General features: G+C 43.7%; 1 protein-coding gene across 6 annotated transcripts in view; it reads right to left on the bottom strand.

Annotated features, from left to right (window-relative positions):
• The window catches only part of PDSS1 (decaprenyl diphosphate synthase subunit 1), a 43,780-nt gene that overhangs the window by 19,562 nt on the left and 2,302 nt on the right, over positions 1–21,916 (bottom strand). For 5 of the 6 annotated variants that reach the window (XM_036458850.2, XM_036458871.2, XM_036458858.2 and 2 more), the window contains exons 2-5: positions 16,596–16,660; positions 14,649–14,769; positions 9,855–9,985; positions 3,241–3,382 (exon numbers count right to left, since the gene is read on the bottom strand). In XM_036458850.2, coding sequence (XP_036314743.1) covers positions 3,241–3,382; positions 9,855–9,985; positions 14,649–14,769; positions 16,596–16,660 — 459 coding nt within the window. Of the gene's footprint in view, positions 1–3,240; positions 3,383–9,854; positions 9,986–14,648; positions 14,770–16,595; positions 16,663–21,916 lie in introns of all 6 variants that reach the window. The other variant, XM_036458855.2, reaches the window with a different exon arrangement.

Genomic DNA, 21,916 nt, shown 5'->3' with positions numbered 1-21,916 from the left:
TCCAGCTCCATCCCCCAGCCCCTCCAAGAGCAGCTGCTTTCCATTGGTGATGCTGGACCACTTCCTCAAACCGCCTCGTTGTGCCTTTGCACTTACTGCTTCCTCTGCCAAGTCCTTCCCCTTCTTCCTCCAGCACTCATTTGTGAGGAGATGTCATATAGTATTTGCAACTAACTATAAATTAGACATAACTGAATTACATGCTATAATCAAATACACTAACTTTCATACCAAAAGGTATGCCCAAGTGTTATGTTATAGAGTAACTAGTTATAAATGCTAGAGTTCATAGAAATTTTAATTTATAGACTTCAACAAACCACATTTTAAGGTTTTATTGTCTACTGCTTCTCTAATATCTAAAATTAATGATGTTCACTATGTTTACCAATGAACTGTCATTTTATATGACATATCTTGAGAAGCCATCTTATAATCATGAGACATATGTGCACACACAGGTCCATCCATCTATACTACATCATTAGCAGATCTCTAAGCCTTTACCTCTTTCCTCTCCGGGCCCTAGGGTTCCTGGAGGCAAAAGTTCTAGCATATGGAACTGAAGCTGCTAGCCTGGGCTTCCTGGGGTGAGGGGTTAAAGGCAGGCAGGTCTGGGACTCAGGCAGGGAAATGGGGGCTCATAGAGGTGGCACTGTGTGAGTTTTTACATTTTATTTTATCACTATCAGAGTAGTTTGGATTGAGGGACAGGAAAGGGGAGATTGGCAGGTGGCTTTGTGCGGGGCAGACCAGACTCACAGCTCAAGGAGGCAGATGGCAGCGGGAACCTTCCTTCACCCACACTTAGAAAAAGGCCCCAACAACGGAGGCTGTTATAGAGGGGACTGGTCAAGGAGAAGACCTTCATTTGTTCTCTTAATCTTCTTCCCTGACCAAGAGCCAAATTAGGCTTTAAGAGCACTGACTGACAGCTGACCACCAGGACATATCATAGTTACCCACAACCTTTTCAAAATAAAACTGTACCCTCTCTTTACCAATGTTCTGATGAATGGAATTCTGTTAATGAGATGCAAAATCTTTAATCTACAATTTGAAATAAAAACCTCACAGCCCTAGCCAGTTTGGCTCAGTGGATAGAGTCTACTGAAGGGTCCCAGGTTCAATTCCCAATCAGGGCACATGCCTGGGTTGTGGGCTCGATCCCCAGTAGGGGGTGTGCAGGAGGCAGCCGGTCAATGATTCTCTCTCATCATTGATGTTTCTATCTCTTTCTCCCTCTCCCTTCCTCTCTGAAATCAATTAAAAAATATATTTAAAAAAAAAATCTTACAAATGGAATTGCAGGACTCGATTATACAACAAAGTGAAGGACATTAAAGCAAAACTAGCATGTGAAGATAACAATGAACACACATTTCTTCTCTTAATAAGGGCGAAGAGCACAGCAGGCGCCAAGTACCATGCATGCGTGAGCGAGGGGAAGGTGAGAGGAAACCTTTCCCATTAGTGTTAGGTCTGTCACAGGCGGGCAGCATGGAGGAGTGTGTGGGGGAGATGGCTCCCAGAGGCCTGCACATTGTACTTTTATTTGTTCAACTACATCCCCATCCTTTGAACCCATGCCTGAAGCATCTCCAACAACACTCCGTTTTGCATAGCTCCTTCAAAAAATGCTAATAAAATAATACAGAAATACGTTTTAAATATATGAACCAACCCTAATTATAGAGTCTCTATTTCAAAAGGTAAAATTATCATTGTAAAAAAGTACCTTTGGCTGAGACCAGTTTGGCTCAATGGATAGAGCGTTGGCTTGAGGACTGAAGGGAACCGGGTTCGATTCCGGTCAAGGCATGTACCTTGGTTGCGGGCATATCCCCAGTAGGGGGTGTGCAAGAGGCAGCTGATCGATGATTCTCTCATCGATGTTTCTAGCTCTCTATCTCTCTCCCTTTCTCTCTGTACAAATTAATAAAATATATTAAAAAAACAAAAACAAAAAACCTGCAGCCTAAGCAGAACTTAAAAAAAAAAAGTACCTTTAACTTTTTTAAAATTTTATTTTAAAAATTTTATTTACTTATCTTTAAAGTTTTATGACACTCATAATGTGGGAATCAGCCCAAAAGGAAAATATATGATTCCTCATGAAATAAGTGTTTTGGATACCCTCAGAAACCACTTCCCTTATAATCATATGAAATTCTATAGAAAACTGAGAATAACCAGAAATATTTATTTTTCTGTGGTATTCATCTAACTTAATAATAGAGTAATATGCAAATTAACCGCCACTCCACTACACAAGCTACACCCACCAGCCAATCAGAGTGAATATGCAAAGTAACCCAACAAAGATGGTGGTTAATTTGCATACATGGAGGGAGGGAGGAATAAAAACTGAAGACAGCATAGAAGGAAGAGGAAGGGAAAGTGGAAAGCAAGGCGGCTGTGACTGCTGGTGGGAAAGCACTGGCAGCATGTTGCGGGGCGGGGCTGTGTGGCAGTGGCAAGCACGGCGAGTCAGGCGTGGTGGCAGTGCACTCGGCCTTGGAGACAGTGACGAAGGTGGCCCCGCCTGCCCACCCTGCCCTGCCCTGCCCGCCGCAGTGGGAGAGGTGGGGGTGGTAGGAGGGAAGCCCACCAGAAGTCTTGCAGGAATATTCCTGCAAAAGGTGCCTAGTCTATTATAAAATACCTATATAAGTCATGGCCTTGATCAGTATTGCTCAGTGGTTAAGTGTGTTGGCCTGTGCACCATAGGCTTGATTCCTGCCCCATCACAATGCTTGCAGGAGGCAACCAATAATGTCTCCCTCCCTCCCTTCCTCCCTTCCTTTCTCTCTCCCCAAGCTTCCCTTACACCCTCAATAGAAATCATTGGAAAAAATATCCTCCAGTGAGGATTAACAAAACAAAACAAAAAAGAAGATATAGCCAAAGCCAGTTTAGCTCAGTGGTAGAGTGTCAGTCTGCGGACTGAAAGGTCCCGGGTTCAATTCCGGTCAAGGTTGTGGGCACATCCCCAGTAGGGGGTGTGCAAGAGGCAGCTGGTCGATGTTTCTCTCTCATCGACGTTTCTAGCTCTCTATCTCCCTTCCTCTCTGTAAGGTATCAATAAAAAAAATTAAAAAAAAAAAAAAAAAAAAGAAGACATGAATACTATTCTAAAAGTTGGTAGACCACATTTGAAGAAGCTTAATTTTTTAGTGAGACAAATATGAAAAATAAATGTAATCCAAAGAACATTAAAAAACAAATAAAAAGCCATACCTTCTTTTCACCCCAGATCTTATTAACTGTGTGCTTTCCTCTCCGAGAACTGGCATCGTCAATGACATCGTCGTGAACGAGACTAGCAGTGTGGATCATCTCTGCAATTAAGGCTATGGAACGCTGGCTGGCTTGCACATCTCTAGTTAACAGAAAGTAATGCTTTTTAACAGATACTGCCTATAACCTTCTCAGCATTCATCTTGTGAAAACTGGAGATCAGATCTAGGACAAAGAATTTTATTTCTCTAAGAGAAACTGTAGAAAACAGACATTTCTTGGAGAATGTTTGTTTTACAACAAGATTATGTTTTACTAGAGGCCCGAAATTCATGCATGGGTAGGGTCCCTAGGTCTGGCTGGCGATCAGGACCAATCAGAGCCTTCCAGCTGCTGGCTGGGGACTCCCTTCCCTGGCTGCCAGCTGCTGGCTGGAGCCTTCCTTTGTTCTGTGCCGCCTCCTGGTGGTCAGCACACATCACAGCAAGCAACAGAACTCCTGGCAGAATTCCCATAGAAACACTTTGCATATTAGGCTTTTATATATATAGATGGGTACTGCATTAAGAAGTAGAATGTGTATGATTAACAAAAAGAGGACTAAACATTGCAGAAATCTTGCCATCAGGCTGAAGAATCATCTTTCTGTCTTATATAGTGATCTTGGTCAGCTGATCAAGTTTACAATTAAATTTTAGAGGCGGAAGGGGGAGATAGATGAGGAGAATTCTAAAAAAGTGTATCAGAGAACCAACAGTCAAGATGTTCAAAGCCTTTAATACTGTCTTAAGTGCTTAGTAAGAAGGCCCATCAATAACCAAAATAGAACTTTTGTAAAAATGTTCTTCCAACTTATATTTAAACTTTACATTAGAAATTTCTACTTTTGTTTTCCAGATTTAACACTAACTATAGGATAAACCTCTCAAGAAGATACACAGATGTTGAGTTTTACAGTTAAAAGGGAATGCACCCCAGTTTCTTTTTTTTTTTTTTTTTAATATATTTTATTGATTTTTCACAGAGAGGAAGAGAGAGATAGAGAGTTAGAAACATCGATGAGAGAGAATCATCGATCAGCTGCCTCTTGCACACCCCCTACTGGGGATGTGCCCACAACCAAGGTACATGCCCTTGACCGGAATTGAACCCGGGACCTTTCAGTCCTCAGGCCGACACTCCATCCACTGAGCCAAACCGGTCCCGGCCCAGTTTCTTTTTAATAATCATTATCACCATCACCATCTATGAGAATTTTAAAAAACTGATTTTAAAGAAAATCAGACTGGGGAAATAGTCAACTAAATTTTCATAATCTGAAACATACGCCTGTCTTAAGCACATGTTAACCAAATGTTTCACTTATCCTAACAGCTTACTTTTCAACTACTATCAAGTTAACTCTTAGGGGAGAAAAAAGTGAAAGGGATAATAAAACATGACTTTTTCTTGAAAAACCTAATCTTGAACATCTGTAAAAGATAGTGCTCATTCTGATTCCCAAACCTGGCAGAAAAACAATGAAAAATGAAATGTACGTACATTAAAGATGCTGGAACTTAACTACAAGGGGATATCTCTTGATTTTGCTTTAAATACAATTTATATTGTGATACTTCACTGGCTCCTCTGAAGTAAGATGTTAGAACTAAACCTCAGAACCTTTCAACTGCTTTTAGCCATGAAATCAATTGCTGATTATTTATTAATTTGTCACAATTAGAACAGTTCTAAATACTTCCAGATCACAACACATTCTTTCAAGAGGGAAAAAGTAAAGCAACAGAAGGCAGGGAGAAGTCATCCTGTAAAACCACTTTCTTAAAATACAAAAATGGCAGTTCAGATAGCTCCTACGAGCTGTTCTGAATCCCTTAGTGAGACACTCACAGAGGCCATAGTAAGACCTTATGTATTCTTCAGGTAAATTTATTGAGCCCTATCTTATTTGAGTTTAATGCATAGGAAATTATATAGACTTTTACAGTTGTTTTTTTTAATATACAAAACACAAAAGGCTAGTTTTTAGAATATTTTATCAGCTGGATTTCTAATAAAATATATACTTCCTACTGGTTAGTAGTGGAACTACCTCAAAACAAACAAACAAACAAACAAACAAACAAACAAAACTGGTAAGGCCTCTAGCCTTTCTCATAAATTTATGAGTTGGGTACCACATTTGTTCCCATAAACCATGCCAACAGAGAGGGGTTCCTCCTGGAAACTGCACTACAACGGCAGTGCTCACTGACACTAGAGTTTTTGTGAAGATATTAAAACAATAAAGATTTCTTAAAATAATTTCTAATTTCATAGACAAAATGACTATATGAAAATGGCATTTTGCATGGTTTATTTCTCAACAGATGAAATCAAGATTCTTGCTTAGAATGTTATTTGGCATATTTTAAATGCTTTATAATTTTATCTCATGCATTTTCCCCTATACAATTAGGTTTTAATGTGTGTCAGCTTCTATCTGGAAAATACTGCCACTGCTTATGCATAGCACAGCATAATGGTGGGGCAGACACCGAAAACGTATAGACTATAGCAAAGTCTCACACTATCTTTAAGATGAAATTTCCAAAGTGCAACACTGAGCCATGCCTTTAAAAAGCTGGCACCATGTCTACTTCCTGCTGTGAAACAGCTGCCACGCCCTCCCAGCCTCTCGGAGAGGATCTAAGAAAGCCCAACAGCAGGAGAGAGGAGGCCCGAGTCTGAAAGCTGGCTATGTCCTCTGTACATCACACCTGCAAGAGTGTGTGTGATTCATACCTTTAGGACACTTGTTTTTCCTTCATTAAAACAAACAAAAATTTTATAATGAATAATTTTAAGCACAGACAAAAATAGATATAATGACTCCCCCACACATTCCATCCAGCTTCCATGTGATTAAAAATAACCTGTTTTCCCCTATTCAGACTAATATATAATGTGAAGTCTGAAACAAACTACAAGTGAACCCGCAAAGAGGAAAAATTGTCTATAAAAAGAAATATTAAACCTTGGCAATGTATTATGTTGGTTTGGAGTAAAGTAGTGAAGCAAATAAATTAAAATAGTAAATCTGGTTTCACTTTAACAATAGAGATAGAGAGCTCCTATTCCCAAATCTAGAGGTTGTACACACTGAGTTCTCAAGTGGCATTCAAAAGGCTCTAGTTCTATTTTAAAATGTTCTTCTCTCTGTCTCTCCCGACAGTTCTAAAAATTAGTGTTTCATTTGGCTTTTTAGAACTTTGGCAAGCTCACTGTTTCTTAAATATCTATCCCATGTCCACCATATGGGAATCAATACTCTAAAATGCAGGCGAAGACCTCAGACACTGAATCACAATCTCTAATGGTGGGGCACAGGAACTGCATTTTTCAAAAGCATGCCATGTGATTCTGATGCACAGTTTAGGGAACATAACTCTTTCGAGTATAATAGGAGTAATAATTTAATTTTCTGTAAGCAAAATGGAAGCTTTTCTTAAAGGTTTTGGCACAGGCTCAACCTTTGCTGACCCACTGCAGCACCACCTATGATTTGTGGGAAAGTGGAATGAGGGTCTGTCCTGTCCCCATGGGTGACCTGGACCTTGGGCATCAGCTCAGAGGTCCCGTGCTAAGGACCTCCCAAGTCTCTTCACAGCTGGAGCGCAGAGAGGCTGCTGCTCTGGAAAACAATCATGGTAGGGAGGCCCTACTTTCTTCTCAGTCTCCGCGTCACTAGGGGTTTTAAAGATATGATTAGAATCTCATCAGTTTGGCTTTCAGCAAACTCACTATTTAAAATGCAAATGAAGTCTGTCTTTACGCAACTCGCAGGATGTGAACTCCATTTCCTGAATCCTTGATAAAGTTACACATATGTTCAAGTCTTCAGTATGCTAATCATATATCCATACAGACTACCTTTATCTGCCACTGAATTGACTTGCTCCAAGTCTGCATCCTTGTACTACTGAGACTGTGGAACGTGCTCTTTACCCTCTGGTCCGTTCTGTCACATCCATCTTTCTTAGCAAGCAAAACCACACCAGGTCCAGCTCTCCATTTCTCCCAAACCCTTCTCTGCTTTAAGTGTCATGGAACAGCTGGATATTTAGTTCAGTAAGAGCCTCATCTACAAGAGTTCTGCGGGGCGGGGTGAGGGGGTGAATTTAGGAAGGGTCCTTATTCTCAAGGAATTGGGGCTTGGAGAATAATGTAGCTGGGAAACTACTATCCAAATGCATGCCTCTCTGCATGGCGCACAGCCTAGCGCCAGACGTGGGCCTCTGCCTTGTGCCTCCAGCAAGCCCTGCTCCGATCACCTAAGGGGAGAATGACACTGCAGCTAAGATGTTCCTGGAGAGGGCAGTCTTGAACTTCCTTTGTAAACTAGCAATGCCTTCTCTGTGCTATGTTCTCCCATGTTTTCTGCAACCAACGGTTTATATAGTTTAGTCAAGCAAGCTGAGAAATCTTTCACCTACGAGGCTAACAGCTGACAGGAGGTAGAGCAGTACAGACTATTTTCCTGTTCGTGTTATCTCTGAGGGTAATGAACTGTGTTGAGTATTAATCTGAGAAATAAAAAATATAAACAGCCAAAACTGGTTTGGCTCAGTGGATAGAGCATCCTATGCGGACTAAAGGGTCCTGGGTTCGATTCTGGTCAAGGGCATGTACCTAGGTTGTGAGCACATCCCCAGTAGAAGGTGTGTAAGAGGCAGCTGATCAATGATTCTCTCTCATCGATGTTTCTAACTCTCTATCCCTCTCTCTTCCTCCCTGTAAAAAAATAAAATATATATTAAAAAAAAATATATATATATATAAACACACATTTTCCCTCGATGAGTTGTTTTCAACCAGGGATGGTTTTGTTCCCCAGGGAACATTTGGCAATGCCTGGAGACTCTGTGGGCTGTCCCCAGCTCGGGGATATCATATAATATCATATAATGGCACCCCTGGCCTCTATCCACAGGTGTGGATAGAGGCCAGGGGTGCCATTATATGATATTATCTTAGGTCAATGCACATTGACAACCCCTCCCCCCACAAATAAGGTGGCCCCAAACCCCAGCTGGGCCAATGCTGAGAAACCTGCTCAGAGTCTAGACCACATGCCATGCACTTCGAGTCTGGCTCGGAGGGAGCACTCCTGCGGCTCTGCTTTCTAAGTGAATTGGAACTGGGCCGAATGATGGTTAAAAGGTCGCTGCCAGAGATTTATCTCACTGCTTGTTCAAACCATCTGGGAGCTCACCAAAAATCTCAGGGTGACTGGGAGGCACCCTGAGCACCGAGTGCCGTGCTGGAGCTGCAATGGTGCAGCAGCAGGCACCACGCTGCGGTGGGCAGAGGGGAGCACCCGCTAAGGAGCAACATCTGATGCTCACTCTGACCACATCCTTAAATTTAGTGCTGACAAAGGCATTCTTTAAAATATATGTTGAACCAATGAACTTGTATGCACATATGCATAACCTGTGGACACAGACCTGGGAAGGAAGGATGTGAGCGGGCTGGAAGAGGTTAAGTTAATGGGGGGGGGGGGGGGGAGGAGGATCTATGTAATACTTTCAACAATAAAGATTAAAAAAAAAAAAAAAAGGCAGATCCTGGCAACTCACTAACATTAGATCCCCCACCACAACCTATGTAAGAGCTTATCTGCAATTTAATGTCAAGAGTGGCATTTTCAGTCTTAACATCTGCTGCTCTCTCAGATTGCCATCTATTTGATTAATAAACGCACCATAAGCATTCAAACAAATAAAAAATGGTTGAAGATGGTAAATTTTATATTCTATGTATTTTACCACAATAAAAAATGTGAAAAAAAAATATGTTGAGGAAAGGGAGTATACTACACATGTTCGACCCTAGGGAAATGTATAAGTACATTATGGTCTACAGGAATTTCCATCAATAGAATACATGATGTGAAAATAACAACTATGAAAACTCTGCGGCACCATGATGAAGACTAAAAAACAATGGTAAGGAAACAAAGCAGAACTCAAAATTATTTGCATACTGTGAGACTGATTGGAAGAGGGTGGGGCAGAGGAAATGGTAAAGACAGCTGCATTTGGTAATATGGTTACATCCTCTTTCCTTTTAAGACTTCCTTTAATACTAAAAGTTGCTGTGTTAATATTTTAAAATCTACAAAAGCTAAGGATCCACAGTCAAAATGCCTTTGGTAAGCCCCAGACAGGCAGGCGCTGCAGGGGGTGTGGTGCCCAGAATCATGGCAAAGCTTATCACGTCATACCCATCAACCTTTGGACTAGCTGGCCCGTGTGGACAGTGATCACATGTATGCATACATCCTGGTAGTCTCTACTTCTGAACAAGAAAACTAAATCTGACTTTCAGACTTCTTTCTAAAATGCTTATTACAGCTAAGTCATTCTTCCATAGTCATGAAAAAGGTGGAAAAGGAAGGTGCCCAGACCAGATTCCAGAGTGACTCAGTGGCTCCTACTCAGAATCCAGTCATCACACATAAAGCAAATTCTTAGGCACAGGGTACACCTTAAACAGGAAGCTACACGGTGACCTTGAGAAGGAAGACCTGCCAATATAAGGTGACAGTGCAGCAGAAGTAGATGACTCACCGGGAGTTGTTATAATGGCTATTACATGCTCGGGCCATAAGCACCACGATAACTGGTCGAAAGGCTTTTCCTTTTCCATCAAAGTAGTACTCAGACATTTCCTTAAGTTCTATTGGAGATATGAGCAATTCCTGAAATAAAGAGTCTGTGTCAATATGGCATCATAATTGCATAGTCACCAGAATTTTTTTTACACAACATGGGTTTGATTTCTGTGATTTCATCTTAATTGAGAAATTCAACCCTCAGTTGGAAAAGGTTCCTCAATGGTATGGCCAAAGCCCTGGCTGCCCCATGCCGGGGCCACACGCCATGCCTGGCTTGGCTCCATGTAGCATAAGTGCGAGAGCGGGTGCTGCCCCGGCAATGCAAAGAGCAGCAGGAAGCGAGGGAAAGCTCGGGGTTACCCAGGCCACCGGCTGGCAGCAGTGGGGAAGAGGAGGGGCGGGGACAAAGACGGGGGTTTGGGAGCCAGTGGCTGTTCCGGGAGGGAGAAGCTGTGCAGAATTCGGCAGGAAGGTAAGATGGTGGCCGGGGAGAAGAAGCAGCGGCAAATTCAAAAGGGAAGTGTAACATGTGGTTTGTCTGATGAGAGGAGCTTACAAATGAGTTGGGAGACAAAACTTTTTTTTTTCTTTTTTAAAACTGATCTTGGAGAGAGAGAACATTGATTAGTTGTTCCAATTACTTATGCATTCATTGGTTGATTCTTGTATGTGCCCTGACCTGGGATGGAACCCGTAACCTTGGTGTATTGGGACAACATTCTAACCAACCGTTTTTTGTTGTTTGCTTTTGTTAACCCTCACTTGAGTATATTTTTCCATTGAGTGGAAAGGAGGGGGAGAGTCAGAGAGAGAAATATCAATGTGAGAAACACACTTGGATTGGTTGCTTCCTGCACGTGCCCCATGCTCCCCAAACCTGTTGGGAATCGAGCCTGCAACCAAGGTACATGCCCTTGACCAGAATTGAACCCATGACCCTTCTCCACGGGTCAACTCTCTAACCACTGAGCAACTGGCTAGGGCTATCCAACTATTTTTAAAAAGAAATATTCAGTAAAGAACGCAGTCATATCTTGAATAATGCTGTACATTAAATACACCGTAAGTTCTAAGTAGAAGAGAGCAGTGTAGGCTAAAAAACTAAACTTTTCCCGGAGGAGATCAGCTTTGACCTGGGATTAAGGATAAGTAGGCTTTGATTTGTGAAGAGGAGAGATCCTTCCAAGTGATGGAGGCGTTTGTGTTTTACCTGCTGAACAAGGACTTGCTGGAATTAATCACAGCTGATCCCTCAGAAGCAGTTGGAGCTAAAAATGGACCCAGAGTCCTGGCCGTTGGCTTGCGCACCAAAGGGTTGAGGGTTTGATTTGGGGTCAAGTGCATGTACCTCAGTTGTAGATTCCATCCCTAGTCAGGGGAAGTGCAGGAGGCAACCAAACAATGTGTCTCACATCAATATTTCCCTCTCTCTTTCTCTCCCATGTACTCTCTCTAAAAATCAATGGAAAAAATATCCTCAGGTGAGAACTAACAAAAACAAAATAAGACACACACACACAAAAGAATGGACCCTCCTAGGCACAGGAGGTACCACACAGCAGGTCAGTCATTACTGAGCCATAGACTGAGTGCCAAGGTAGAGGTTACAGGGATAAGATGGCCCCTTGCCTCCAGGAGCTCAGTCTAGTGCGGAGAAGTAATAAAACAGTAACTGCAATAAGACACAATAGCATGACAGGTGCTGTCCCTGAGAGAAGAGCAATTGCTCTGGGATCACATAGGAGGCACCTCTGGCCATTTTTACATGCTTGGGCCATTAATTAGTATGATGATCGTTGTCCAAAAGGCTTTTCCTTTTCCATCAAAGTAATATTCTCACATTTAAATTCTACTGGAGATATGAGTAGTTCAGGTGAAAATATGAGTAGGTGGAGATATGAGCAGGCTCTGAGTGAAAGAGGGAGGAGGACAGCAAGGATGATAGCAACAGAAATGGGGGTGCCTAACCTATGGCAGTAGGACTGGAGGCAGGAACAGACTAGGGCAAGCATGTCAAACTCTTGGCCCGCGGGCCACGTGTGGCCCACAATGAACATTTTTGTGGCCCAACCAATATAAAAGTATGTAAGAAATGTTTTAATAAAAATGTTGTAACTTAATTGTTACAGTATCCTGTTACACATAATTATTAATAACAAACTACAGCCAAAACCGGTTTGGCTCAATGGATAGAGCGTCGGCTTGGGGACTGAAAGGTCCCAGGTTCGATTCCGGTCAAAGGCATGTACCTTGGTTGCGGGCATATCCCCAGTAGGGGGTGTGCAAGAGGCTGATCGATGACTCTCTCTCATGGATGTTTCTAACTCTCTATCTCTCTCCCTTCCTCTCTGTACAAAAATCAATAAAATATATTTAAAAGCTAATTAAAAAAAACAAAAAAACAAACTACAACGTTCGCTGATGACTGGTTACTATAATCGTGTTGCATTCATATATTTCTCTTACACACCTTGTGGGCACGCGCACCTTTTCTCTCCTCTAATACTAGCAGCAAATACTTTAGCAGCCAACAGCCACATCATTAGTCTTGTACTGACTTGTTTGGTGTGCACAACAAGAATATTTTGTTTTTGGAGAACAAGAAAAATAGGTTTATTTGCATTACACTTACTAATTTGTACAGTTATTCAGTGTCTAGTAAGTTAATGTTCAAGAAAAAATATTAATTTTTATTAAAATGTCCTATTATTTTATGTTAACAATTATTCATTTATTTCAGCCCTTTGTATTCAGCATGTCTCTATAGAAATAAACCTACGTTTCTATGAAAACTGAAGCTTTTGTTTTTGTGGCCCACATAAACTTAAATCTTGTTTATTTGGCCCGTGTTAGCCTTTGAGTTTGACATGGTTGGACCAGGATATGTGGAGGGGGAAAGAGATGGAAGAGTGGAGGATCCTACTGGGGATCCTGGAAAAAATAGGAGAAAAGACAGGAGGGGGAAGTAGAGATTCATATATGTTAAATTTGAGATAGTCATGGACACTACATGGAGCTGCCAGTGAGCAGTTAGATGTATGGTTTTCAAACCAATGATTTAATCTGGAATAGAGATATTTTTGGGGAGTTGTAAGCATGGGAACAGGTATACTGAGGACACAGAGGGGCCAACAGAACCCCAGGAATGGCAACATTAAATGGGAAGGGTGGAAGGGATGGACAAAAACTCAGGAAGCAGGCTGAAGAATGGTCTAAGAATCAGAACAAGACCAGGAGAAAAGTTTCATGGAGTGGGAGTGGTCCACAGTGATCAATGTTCAAAAAAGTCAAGGAAGATAAAAACTGAAGTGTCCACTGGGTTTATTAAAAGAAAGCTATTGAAGACCTAGGCAAAGGCAGGTTCTAAGAGGCTGGAAAGAAAGGCCTAGTGTGATGGTAGAGTGAATGTGAAGGAGCAAAAATAAAGACAGAGAAAGAGCATACTGTGATGGAAAGGAAGAGGTAGGACACCAGGACAAGGAATGGTCCTTTAAAAGATAAACATGAGCCCTAGCTGCTTGTGCTCAGTGGACAGAGTGTCGGTCTGTGGACGGAAGAGTCCCAGGTTTGATTCTAGTAAAGGGCATGTGCCTAGGTTGCAGGCTTGATCTCCAGTAGGGGGTGTGCATAAGGCAGCTGATCAATGATTCTCATCATTGATGTTTCTATCTCACTCCACCTCACCACCCTTCCTCTCTGAAGTCAACAACAAAAAAGACAGCCCTAGCTGGTTTGATTCAGTGGATGGAACGTCGATCTATGGACTGAAAGATCCCCAGTTCGATTCCAGTCAAGGGCACATGCCGGAGCTACGGGTTCAATCCCCAGTATGGGGAGTGCAGGAGGCAGTTGAGCAATGATTTTCATCATTGATGTTTCTTTCTCTCCTGCTTCCTTCTTCTTTGATATCAATAAAAATATAAAACAAAACAAAACAAAAAAAAACCTAACCACGAACAAACTGGAGACCCTAAAAGGCATAGGAAAGAGACACAAAGAGCAAGAGTCTGCAGGCCAAGGAGAACAGGCCACTGTAAAGGCAGTGCCCAAGGTGCGGGGATGAAGCTTAACTAGAGGTACAGGGACTTTCCCGGAAAGGAAGGGACGTTCACGTCAGTAGATGGCACAAAGGAGCTTACACACGGATAGAGCAGGCACTGAGGGAGAGCCTCCTTCACGGGCTCTACTTGGTCTGTCAAGTAGGAAGTGGTGTTGCTGTGAAAACTGCCCAGTGGGGAGCTTGATAAGGATCGAAAGGGGAAGGAGGCTGAGGAGGGGCATGTGGACATTTCTAGCAGCATTTGGGAATACAGTGAGGTTGGGAACCACTGGAACTGTTTGGGAGGAGAGCACTTAATGATGAACACAGCCCGGCAGCTGACACTCAGGACCAGATAAGGGAGACGACAGCAGGAGCCACAAGGCTGCGGTGCTTCAATAGTTGTGGAACAGGGGAAGGAATTGGAGAGAAAATGTCAGACAGCCCACTTGTCAGGTAAGTGCTACCTGTACCATTTCCTTCAGGTACCAACCTCTGCAACACCCACTTTCTGGACATAATGTGTTCTGTCCTGCATATGCCCCACTGCCGTTGCTCAAGATATTTCTGAAATCTGACTTACGAAGTCTGCAATGGCTCTGTACATATCTGAAACCAGCGTCCTGTTTTCATAATTCTAAAAGTTCAACATACTTATCTCTCTCTAAAAGTTCAACATACTTCATAGCATCTTCAAAACTTCCTTACCTTCCTAATGTCCTCATACAGACCTTTCAAATATCTCCTACCAAGCTGAAAGGGATCGGTGTATTTCTCACCACTCTGAGGTTTACTGTAACAGAACACGGCCGATGTTGTGTGATGGAGCCTGGGACAAGCACAAATGCACAAAATGTAAGTCTGAGTGTAATTTTATAAGAATTATACACACATTTGCAAATATATATAAAATATTCAGATGACAGAAAACTTAAGCTCAGATACTTGCTGGAAATTAAGCATTAATCTAAAAGGATCATTATAAATTAGGAAAACATACAGAATTTTATTCTTGCTAAATAATAGTACTGTTTATTTTTATAACCAGGACCTCAAGAACTCACAAAATCAAAGACTAAACCATGTTTCTTGTATTCTGAGTTGTTTTATTATATGCCCACTAGTGGCCTGATGCACAAAATTCATGCATGGAGGGGAGGGGGGTGTCAGCCCAGCCTGCTCCCTCTCCAATTGGACATCCCTCTCACAATCTGAGACCACTGGCTCCTAACCATTCACCTGCCTGATTGCCCCTAACTGCCTCTGCCTACCTGCCTGATTATCCCAACCCTTCTGCCTGCCTGTCTGATTGCCCCATAACTTCTCTGCCTGCCTGCCTAATTGCCCCTAACTGCCTCTGCCTGCCTGCCCCTCATTGCCCTCCCCTGCCTGCCTGCTCAACCCTAACTGCCCTCCCTTGCAGGCCTGATTTCGCCCCCAAGTGCCCTCCCCTGCCAGCCTGATCTCGCCCCCAACTGCCTTCCCCTGCCAGCCTGATCTCGCCCCAAACTGTCCTCCCCTGCCAGCCTGATCACCCCTAAAGGCCTCTGCCATGGCCCCCACCACCATGGCTTTGTTTGGAAAGAAATCGATGTCCAGTTTATCTGGTCTAATTAGCATATTACCCTTTTAGTGGTATAGATAGGTTATATAGGATAGGATTGCTTAAAAGGGGGGGATAAGCCTTTTTCATCAGAAGAGGCTCTTGGCAGCAAAAATACATAATCCCTATATCTGGACTGATAGCCAGCCATATGTATTATACTGCGAAACTGGTCATTAAAAAATTGAACCACTTTCTTACACCTTACACCAAACAGCTGTTGCCCTTAAACCCCCTCCTCAGCCTCCACCTTAGGTTCTGCCTTTGCAATTCACCCAGATTAGGTTATGATTGATCAGTTTCTATGCCACTCGGTGTCAAATGCTCCGCCTCCTAGGCAACCATTGGCTCCTTGCACTTCACCTGGATTTGGTTCTAATTGGTTGGTTTCTATGCCAGACAGCGTCAAAAGCTCTGCCTCCTAGGCAGCCATTGACTCCTCGCACTTCACCTAGATTTGATTCTGACTGGTCAGTTTCTATGCTAGTCAGTGTCAAAAGTTCCGCCTAGTAGGCAGCCATTGACTCCTTGCACTTCACCCAAATTTGGTTCTGATTGGTCAGTTTCTATGCCAGTCAGTGATCCCAGGCCTATCAACGGGCTTGATCAGAGAGGCAAAACTGATCAGCAGACCCAGCAGAGGCCAGAGAGAAAGAGAGGTGTGGCTGCTGGCCAGGTCCCAAGAGAAAGAGAGAGGCAAGGGCTGATCAACAGCAGCCTCGGAGGCTATGGATCAGACCCTGCATCCCCCCCAGGCCTCTCTTTGGGCCTGGTCTGCAGCCCCCTCAGCAGTCAGTGCTGCGTGGCAGTACCGACTGGCCCAACACTGACTTCCGGTCAGTCCACCCTTCAGTTGTTTTGGGCGTTATGAACCCTGGGTTTTTATACAATAGGATATTTTTTTAAAGGAAGAGATCACACAAAGCACATATTATAGCAGTTATCCAAACAACAAATTCATTTTGTTGGACTAGACCAACAAATTTAGAATAGAAATTTACTGACAATATGGCTAATAATTTCAGTAGTTGCAATACAAATGATAAACTTACCGTGATATACTGTACATATTTAGACAGGCAGATGTTAAACTCTTCACAAGATAAAAACAGGACATCTATAAAATAAAAATATGAAGAAACTTGTAAGAATATTCATAAGAAACTTTTTTATTATATTAGATAAATAAAAACTCTCATAGGATAGACTGATGGTTGCCAGAGGGGCATGGCATTGGGGAACTGGGTGAAAAAGTGAAAGGATTGAGAAGTACAAATTGGTAGTTACAAAATAATCACAGGGATGTAAAGTATATTTGACCTTAGCCAAAAGGCTGAGAAGCAATGGGGGATGTAAAATAAAACAAAGGGAATATAGTTAATATTGTTGTAATAACTATGTATGTTGCCAGGTGGGTCCTGAAAATATGGGGAGGAACACTTTGTAAAGTATATGATTGTCAAATCACAATGCTATACACCTAATACTATCTAATAAAAGAGTAATATGCAAATTGACTATACCTTCACCACACCACAAACCACACCCATCAGCCAGTCAGGAGCAAGTATGCAAATTAAGCCAACCAAGATGGCTATGGCCACAGAGAGAGCAGGAGGGAGGCTTGGGTTGCACCCGGCAATGGAGAAAGCCTAGCTTTCCACATACCCTGGCCGGCCTAGACCGCCACTTAAAGCTACAAAGTTTCAATTATAGAAGATAAATAAATCCCAATAGAAATGGCTGCCGCCACAAAGCAAGCAGAAAGCTTGGCTCTGCTCCAGGCTACAAAGTTTCAACTGTAGAAGGTATATAATTCCCAGATACCAGGGCCTCCACATGGGTCACCGAAAGGGTGTGGCCAGCCTGCAAATGACCACAGGCCCCTTGCCCAGGCCACCCTACGCCCCAAGGGAAACCTCACCCTAATCCAGGACACCCTTCAGGGCAAACCAGCTGGCCCCCACCCATGCACCAGACCTCTATCCTACTTTTTTTTTTTTAAAATATATTTTATTGATTTTTTTTTACAGAGAGGAAGAAAGAGGGATAGAGAGTTAGAAACATTGATGAGAGAGAATCATCAATCAGCTGCCTACTGGGGATGTGCCTGCAACCAAGGTACATGCCCTTGACTGGAATCGAACCCGGGACCTTTCAGACCGCAGGCTGACGCTCTATCCACTGAGCCAAACCAGTTTCAGCCTCTATCCTATCTAATAAAAGAATAATATGCAGATTGACCATCACTCCAACACACAAGATGGCTGCCCCCATGTGGTCAAAGATTCTGCCTCCATGTGGACACAAGATGGCCACTACAAGATGGCCAGCAGGGGAGGGCAGTTGAGAGGGACCAGGCCTACAAGGGAGGGCAGTTGTGGGTGATCAAGCATGCAGGGGAGGGCAGTTAGGTTACCAGACAGGCAGAGGAGGGAAGTTGAGGGTGACCAGGCCTGAAGGAAAGGGTAATTGGGTGGGAACCAGGCCTTCAGGGGAGAGCAGTTGGGGGGGACCAGACCTGCAGGGGAGGATAGTTAGAGGTGACCAGGCCTGCAGGGCAGGGCAGTTGGAGGTGACCAGGCATGAAGGGGAGGGCAGATAGGGGCAAACGGGCTGGCAGGGGAGCAGTTAGGCATCAATAAGGCTGGCAGCAGAGTGGTTAGGGGGGTGATCAGATTGGCAGGCAGAAGTGGTTATGGGCAATCAGGAAGGCAGGCAGGCGAGCAGTGGGGAGCCCACAAGAATTGGGGCTAAACAGGTATGTGGACATCCCTCAAGGGGTCCTATATTGGAGAGGATGCAGTCTAGGATAAGGGACACCCCCCTTCCACGCACAAATTTCGTGCACTGGGCCTCTAGTCTATAATAAAACCCTAATATGCAAATAGACCAAACAGCAGAACAAACAAACAACCAATTGCTATGTCGTGTGCTGACTACCAGGGGTGCATGTGGAACATGGCAGGCATTGGCAGCAGGTGGCAGAGCGCATAACATGGTGGGCATCAGCTGAGCAGGTGAGCGAGGGCACCAGACCAAGGTGGGGTGCCAGGTGCTGTCATCGAGGCGAGCCTTTGGTGGTTACTAAAAAGTCTTTGCTCCTGTGTCTGCAGTCCTGCCGGGTGCCTGCACCCACTGCTGGCCCCGATTGCCCCTAAGAGCTTTTCTACCTCCCCCTGTGATTGGGGCAGCAGCCACCACTCACTCACTGCTGACGGCTGGCTCCAATAGCTCTGCCGTCAACATGTGGGATCAGAGGCGGGAGCGGGGTTGTCAGAAGACAGGGGACCAGGGGCTGTGGTAGGAGGGGCTGAACAGGGGTGTGGAGGGTGGGCTGAGACCCGCCTCTGTGCCCACTGCTCCTTTCAAGGTGCATGAATTCGTATTTATATTTATTATTATATTTATTCAGTATGAGATCTAACCTTTAACCTGGGATGAAGAGTTAAAATGACATACCTAATACAGAGTGCTTTAACTACTAGGCAGTGTGACAGTTGTTAAAAGCATGGTCTTTGGAAGATGGATCTTGGTTCAAAATTTAGAGAGTAAAGCTCTGAGCATATTACACTGTATACATCTAACATAGTACCTATTCAATCAAGCTTTTTCAGAACAGAGTACAGTTTAAAACTTAGGAATTATTTAAGACTATCTTAGGGCAATGTTTCCAAAGTAGGATTAGAGATACTCAGAACAGCATTACAGTAGCCCCTCCTTATCTGTGGGGGATACATCCAAGACCCCTAGTGGGTACCTGAAACCACAGATATGTCATGTTTTTCATTAAAACACACACACACACACACACACACACACACTGAGTGGCCAGATTATTATAATCTTTGAATGTATAATAATCTGGCCACTCAGTATATATCCTACATAATAAAGGCTAATATGCAATTGTCCCCTCAGCCAGGAGTTCGACCAGCAGGTAGGCTGGCCAACCACCCATGTCCCCTCCCCCTGGCCAGGCTGGCTGGACCTCACCCATGCACAAATTCATGCATCGGGCCTCTAATATAAGTATGTACTAATAAAAGGATAATATGCTAATTAGACCAGGCGTCTTCCAGACAACCTCTGGACATTCCTCCTGACAAAGCCGGGACAAGCCACCTGCCCTGGGTGCCAGTGCCTGCGGTGGCTGCCGGGGACAGGGACAAGCCGTGTGGTCTGGGGGAGGGACAAGCTGCCTGCCCCATGGTCCTGGATGTGGCCTGGGCGAAGCCGCCCATCCATGGTCCCCCGCAGGTGCAGCTGGCCCAGGCAAAGCCGGCCTCAGTCCTGGGTGCCTGCAGCTGGCTAGAGGAAGGGAAGCCCGGGTCCTGGGTGCCTGTGGCGAGCTGGAGGAGGGAATCCTGGGTCCCGGGTATGGGGCCAAAGCAGAGGAGGTTAAGGGTGATCAGGCCGGTAGGTGAGCAGTTAGGGGCAATCAGGCAGGCAGGCAGGCAGGCAGGTGGAGTGGTTAGGAGCCAGCGGTCTCGGATTGCAAGAGGCATGTCTTACTGGCAGTTGGACATCCCCTAAGGCAGTGATTCTCAACCTTCCTAATGCCGGGACCCTTTAATACAGTTCCTCATGTGTGGTGACCCCCAACCATGAAATTATTTTCGATGCTACTTCATAACTGTAATTTTACTACTGTTATTAATTGTAATGTAAATATCTGTGTTTTCTGATGGTCTTACTCTTAGGTGACCCTGCTAGCGGTTCGCAACCTGCGGGTCGAAGCAAATATTATGAAGTAATAACACAGCCGAAACCAGTTTGGCTCAGAGGATAGAGTGTCAGCCTGTGGACTGCAGGGTCCCGGGTTCGATTCTGGTCAAGGGTACATACCTTGGTTGCGGGCACATCTCCAGTAGGGGGTGTGCAAGAGGCAGCTGATCGGTGATTCTCTCTCATCGATGTTTCTAACTCTCTATCCCTCTCTCTTCCTCTTTGTAAAAAATCAATAAAATATATACATATATATAAAATAAATGAAGTAGCAACACAGTTATGAAGTAGCAATGAAAATAATTTTATGATTGGGGGTCACCACAACATGAGAAACTGTATTAAAGGGATGCAGCATTAGCAATCTGTCCTAAGGGGTCTCAGATTGGAGAGAGTGCAGGTTGGGCTGAGGGACCCCCTATCACTGTGCACAAATTTTGTGCACCTTTTTACATAAAAGAAGCACTTTACAGCTTCCCTTTGGCATATATGAATTGCCAGCATCACTACTCTTATATATGGGAATAATTATTAAGTAAAATAAGGGTTAGTTGAACACAATCATTTTGATACCATGACAGTCTGATAACTGAGAGGTCTGCTCAGTGACAAAGGGATAGGGTGGTGTATACAGCCTGGAGACACTACTCAAAGGGATGGTTCATATCTGGGTAGGAAAAAGCAGGAATGGGTGAGAATTCATCCAACTGCTTAGAACAGAGTACAGTTTAAAACTTATGAATTATTTATTTCTGGAATTTTCTGTTTAATATTTTTGGACCACGGTTGACCACAGGTAACTGAAACTGGAATGCAAAACCATGGATAAGGGTGAATACTGTAAAGTATTGAAAGGGAGTTGTGAAACTAGAACTGTTGTCACTTAGGTGTACTAATACTAGCATTTGCAACAATCAATTGTCCAATTCTGGTTTTGTCCCCTCATTCCATCAAATACTCTCCCTCAAAGTCAATCTTGCCTTCTATAAACTTACTTTGTATTTTATTGACTTTTTTACAGAGAGGACAGGAGAGGAATAGAGAGTTAGAAACATCCATGAGAGAGAAACATCGATCAGCTGCTTCCTGCACACCCCCTACTGGGGATGTACCCACAACCAAAGTACATGCCCTTGACCAGAATCGAACCTGGGACCCTTCAGTCCACAGGCCGACAATGCTCTATCCACTGAGCCAAAAACGGTTAAAGCAAAACTTACCTTTTTAAAAAAGAGAAAAAGCTGAATAAGAATCAAAGACATATTAACAACAAGTGATTTGGCTTGATCTAATGCACACTGGTTTTACCTGATTACAAGACTTGTTCACATTACCAATGGAAAGATCGGGAGAATGTACAGACACCAGGAAGTAGCAGAGCTGTGGTGGAGAGCTGGAGGTGGCTTTATTATTGTTGCTCTTTGTCCCCAAGGACTATCAGGCCCTAAGAGACTTGAACTTACCAAACAAAAGCTTGAGGCAGATACCAAAAGCTAATGTATTAATTAACAGTGAAATAGACCACGGACACACAAATCAGGAATACAGGGCATTGGCATTCTCAGGGAAGTCCCTCCTTGTGATCACTAAGACATATCCTCTCCAGGAAAGCACCCTTTCCATTGCTATGAAAGTTGCTGGGGAG

Source organism: Pipistrellus kuhlii, unplaced genomic scaffold (genome assembly GCF_014108245.1).
Source record: "Pipistrellus kuhlii isolate mPipKuh1 unplaced genomic scaffold, mPipKuh1.p scaffold_m20_p_1, whole genome shotgun sequence".
NCBI classification, from domain to species: domain Eukaryota; kingdom Metazoa; phylum Chordata; class Mammalia; order Chiroptera; family Vespertilionidae; genus Pipistrellus; species Pipistrellus kuhlii.
Note: the sequence above shows the minus strand (reverse complement) of the source record. Positions and strands in the feature narration are given on the sequence as shown.